This window comes from Sinocyclocheilus rhinocerous, unplaced genomic scaffold (genome assembly GCF_001515625.1).
Source record: "Sinocyclocheilus rhinocerous isolate Xijiao unplaced genomic scaffold, SAMN03320098_v1.1 scaffold749, whole genome shotgun sequence".
NCBI classification, from domain to species: Eukaryota; Metazoa; Chordata; class Actinopteri; order Cypriniformes; family Cyprinidae; genus Sinocyclocheilus; species Sinocyclocheilus rhinocerous.
The window spans coordinates 730,844-734,868 of NW_015653466.1; the positions used below are offsets into that span (position 1 = coordinate 730,844).

At 36.4% G+C, this 4,025-nt stretch overlaps 1 protein-coding gene across 1 annotated transcript in view; it reads right to left on the reverse strand.

Moving 5' to 3' along the window:
* LOC107715974 (E3 ubiquitin-protein ligase pellino homolog 1) overlaps positions 1-4,025 on the reverse strand; it is a 33,123-nt gene that overhangs the window by 9,054 nt on the left and 20,044 nt on the right. The window contains exon 2 of the mRNA XM_016522257.1: positions 1,424-1,623. Coding sequence (XP_016377743.1) covers positions 1,424-1,503 — 80 coding nt within the window. The 5' untranslated portion in view covers positions 1,504-1,623. The remainder of the gene's footprint in view (positions 1-1,423; positions 1,624-4,025) is intronic.

The window sequence follows — 4,025 nt, forward strand, 5'->3', positions numbered from 1 at the left end:
GAGAGAGAGAGACAGCAGGTGAATGTGTGTTGTGTCTGACCTCAGTGTGTTACCCTACTGTCCACCACAGTGATCCTATGTATGTGTGTTTCTATGTAAGTTAAGACTGTGGTATCAAATGTTCACACGTTATAATTTGTTACAGTTTAATACTTCTAAGATGTTATAATATTCCATTCTATTACTGTGATGTTCTTTTAATTATTATTATTGTATTCTTTTTTATCTTTTTTGTACATGTATACTAAGCTTTGGCAATATTGTATCATTTACAGTCATGCCAATAAAGCAATTTTGAATAGATAGATTTTTCTGACAAAAATTGTGATTTAAAAAAAATATATATGTTTGCTGAGCTTGTTTTAGGGCTGCACAATTTGACCGAAATGTTGTGATTATATATCAAAAAGGCTTTAAAATAATAATAAATAATTTAATTTTGTTAATGAAGAACTATTAGTTATTATTATTAGATAGATAGATATAGATCTATCTATGTACTAAATAATAAACGTAGAGATATTTCACTGAAACATATGATGATAATTTTACATAAAATTACAACACTAACATTTAAAGCCATCTTCATTGCTGCATTTTCAAACGCAAAACAAACTTTTATTTACAATTAAACTTTTCCCGAATGCATGTTAAAGTGAACCAAACTCAGAGCAGATGCAGAGATGTCCATATGTGAGTATGGACCACTGCAACCACTGCAAAACAGGGTTTGTTCTTAAACATGTATTATTTAGAACAGTACATATTTCCATATGGAGCTGCATTCACTGCGAACTGAACCACTGCAAAACAGGGTTTGTTCTTAAACATGTATTATTTAGAACAGTACATATTTAATTAAAATCACACTTTTGCAATTTGATAATCACACTAAGCCAGATTGCGATTTTGGTTTTATTTCACAAGGTAGCTAAAACCACAGTTTAGCAGTAACACAACACTTAAATCAGCTGTAACCCAACACAATAATGGAGGTGAGGTGAGTCCTCTATGTGCTTCAAGATGAGAATCTAATCCAATCCATGACCCCTGAGAACATCTAATCAAAGAAGTTAATACACAAAAAGCTCTTTTAGACGCCAGGCGGTCATGTGATGATAGAAGTCTGTTCTGCAAATGAAAGTCAATGTAGTGCATTATGATACTCCCAACACCACATTGAAACCCACTTTGTTTTCTAACTGAGGGCTCCGTTGTTCTCGTAAACATGCATCACCCTTACATTTTGCCCACAGTGTAACAACAACAACAGAAACATACAAAACCTTCACGCCAACTGACTCTATTTTCAGAAACACATACACTCGCATGCAAAGTTGTCACTGAGCATTACAAACTATTAACTCCGGTACGACAGATGCCGCTTCCTGCTGATCCAAGGTCGAAGGCCAGAAGGTCTTACCCGAGCACAGTGAGTTCTCCATATTTGACTGGCACTTTGGTTGACGACGTGGAGATGTTTTCCTGGTCGGGGGAGAACATGGATGCAGTGTGTGTGGGGGAGGGGGGTTCTTCCCGCTCCCAATGTGAACACAACACAACCACACACACTCAGCTCTCAGCTGTGTCTCCTCTTCATCACCATCATCATCCTCATCATCACTGCAACAGTACAAAACAGAGAAAGAAACTTGTAAGAAAACCATAAAACGGCTATTTTTAGTGATGCTTTTAGCTGGCGTATCATTTAGGTTAGTAAACGACAGGAAGGAATTATAAAATTTCACCAGGCACCACTTAATCTGCTTCAGTGATGTTCAGTGGCCTATATTCCACAGTCTTGACCACACACTTCCTCATAGTAACCTGACTTACAGTACAGTCTGTGCTCTCAGACATGAAGTTAAAGTTGCTGACAAGACCTAAAGGGCAAATAACGAAAGATGGTGATCAGCTAAACCCAAACACTCAAACAGACACAAACCCATGCAACTTAACACCTAGAAAACCAGTCAAAATAACCTAACAATTGCTGTTAAACACACCTAAACAAATGATCTTGCACAATTACCTTTTCTATACAGAACGGTTTCCGTCTATCATAATCGTCTCTTCCTCAAGTGAAAAGGTTTTTTTTTTAAATCACACAACCATAAAGAAACCATACAGTATGAATTGAGACTATCTAGGTCCAGCCCACTGGTGCACTGGGAGACATTTTGTGTGAAACCTGGCCAAATTTTCATATTACACCATGTACGGAGGTACAATAAATCACTCAACACGAGAGCCGTGTCAAGATTATCATGACCCTCACTCTAAACCATGATTTGAGAGCTTTGTCCCTGAAAATTCTGAATTATGTTTCCTGTCAAGCACTGCTGACCAAGTGAGGTCAGTGGAACTGGTGTCAGGAGAGACAGTACAGCAACTGAAACAGATACGCTGTGTATGTGTGTTAGTGTTACTGAGGGAGGTTTCATCTGATCAGTGAGGTTCAGTGATGTGATGTTATGAAATCACTGAAATCTGAAAACAGCATTTACAACCAGTAAATATCTCATCCTGTCAAATTTTATTCAACAAGAAAAACAAAATAAATAAAGTTAAAATAATGATTAACTGAAACAAAAATAGTATAAAAGATTACAAATTAACTATATACAAAAAATTATAAAAAAATATAACATTATAAAAAAAAAAAATCAATAAAAAAAATCAATAAACAATAAATAAAAAAATTAAATAATGATAAAATATATAAGATAAAAATGAAAAATGTAGGACTGAACATGATATTATACATCAAGAATTGATTGGTAGGTGAAAAGGGTTACATACTACAATGGTGCCAGAACACATGCAAGTTTGTTAAAATAATGCCTAAATGGCTATTTGGCTACTGATGAACTAATCAGCCTGCACAACCTAAGTGGTGTCAGCAGAAAATTAAAGCCATTTCAGAGGAGAAGCAAGTTATTACATTTTAATTAAAGATTACAAACAGTACAAACAAACAGTATTTTCTTTGGAAAAACATGCACTCAGGCCGTGTATTACGTAAAAGGTTTGTGTATTCATCTTTTTTCATTACATGCTTAAAAAATCATTCAAAATATGACCAGGAACATGTAACAATTAATTACATGGGTTCATGGTTTTTCCATGTTGGCTTTAACATCGCCAACTTGTATATACAAGAGCTCGGTCTTTTCATGTCCATCTTCTTTGTCCCTAAAGAGCGACGCCAGTCTTTCATCCCTCCATCCAGACAGTCTTCTTTATTCACACCTCCCTCCTTCCTCCCACAGCGATCCCTGTCCCACATACCAGACTGTTGCTACAGGCTTAAACTGTGTGTCTTAGTGCTGTACTTTAGTCACTTACTTTAAAGGTGTAGTAGAGAATGTGGCCATACAGTCCCTGTATAATACTTTAAAGAGCAGGTCATATGGGTTTTTGAAAAATATCTCTTTTGCAGTTTATAACGTAGCTATCCTTTCTGCTAGTTAGTGTGTTTACATCATGTTGAGAAGACGCTGTTCAAGGATACCACAGAAATACAATTTGAATCTTTTGTTGTGTGCCTGTCATTTTACCAAGGAAAGCTTCTCTAAGCTTGGCTTTTACCTTCGTTGGCTTCTAATCTTCTTAATTTGGACTAACAAGCTCTCCGAACCACAACCTGTGCAAGTACTAGTGGTCGACCGATATATCGGCCGATATCTGCCATTTTTCAAATATCGGCATCGGCCGATACGTTTTTCTGTTTGGCCGATGTGTTCGAGGCGGGACTTTTATTTTGACGCCACATCTGACTTTTATTTTGACGGCACCGAGAACGGCTGTGGCAGCGCCTGAGCACACGTGCTCACATTCTCCCTCTTATTCGCTGTTGTCATTCAGTTCTGTCTAATACGGATAGAAGTCCATCTAATAATCAGATAGAACTGTTAAACAAAGGAATTAAAATGTATACAAAAAAGTATGTTTTTTGTATACGATTGCTTTAATATTATTAAAGGCAAACATTATAATACTTTCTCGTTTGCCGTCAGCATTCC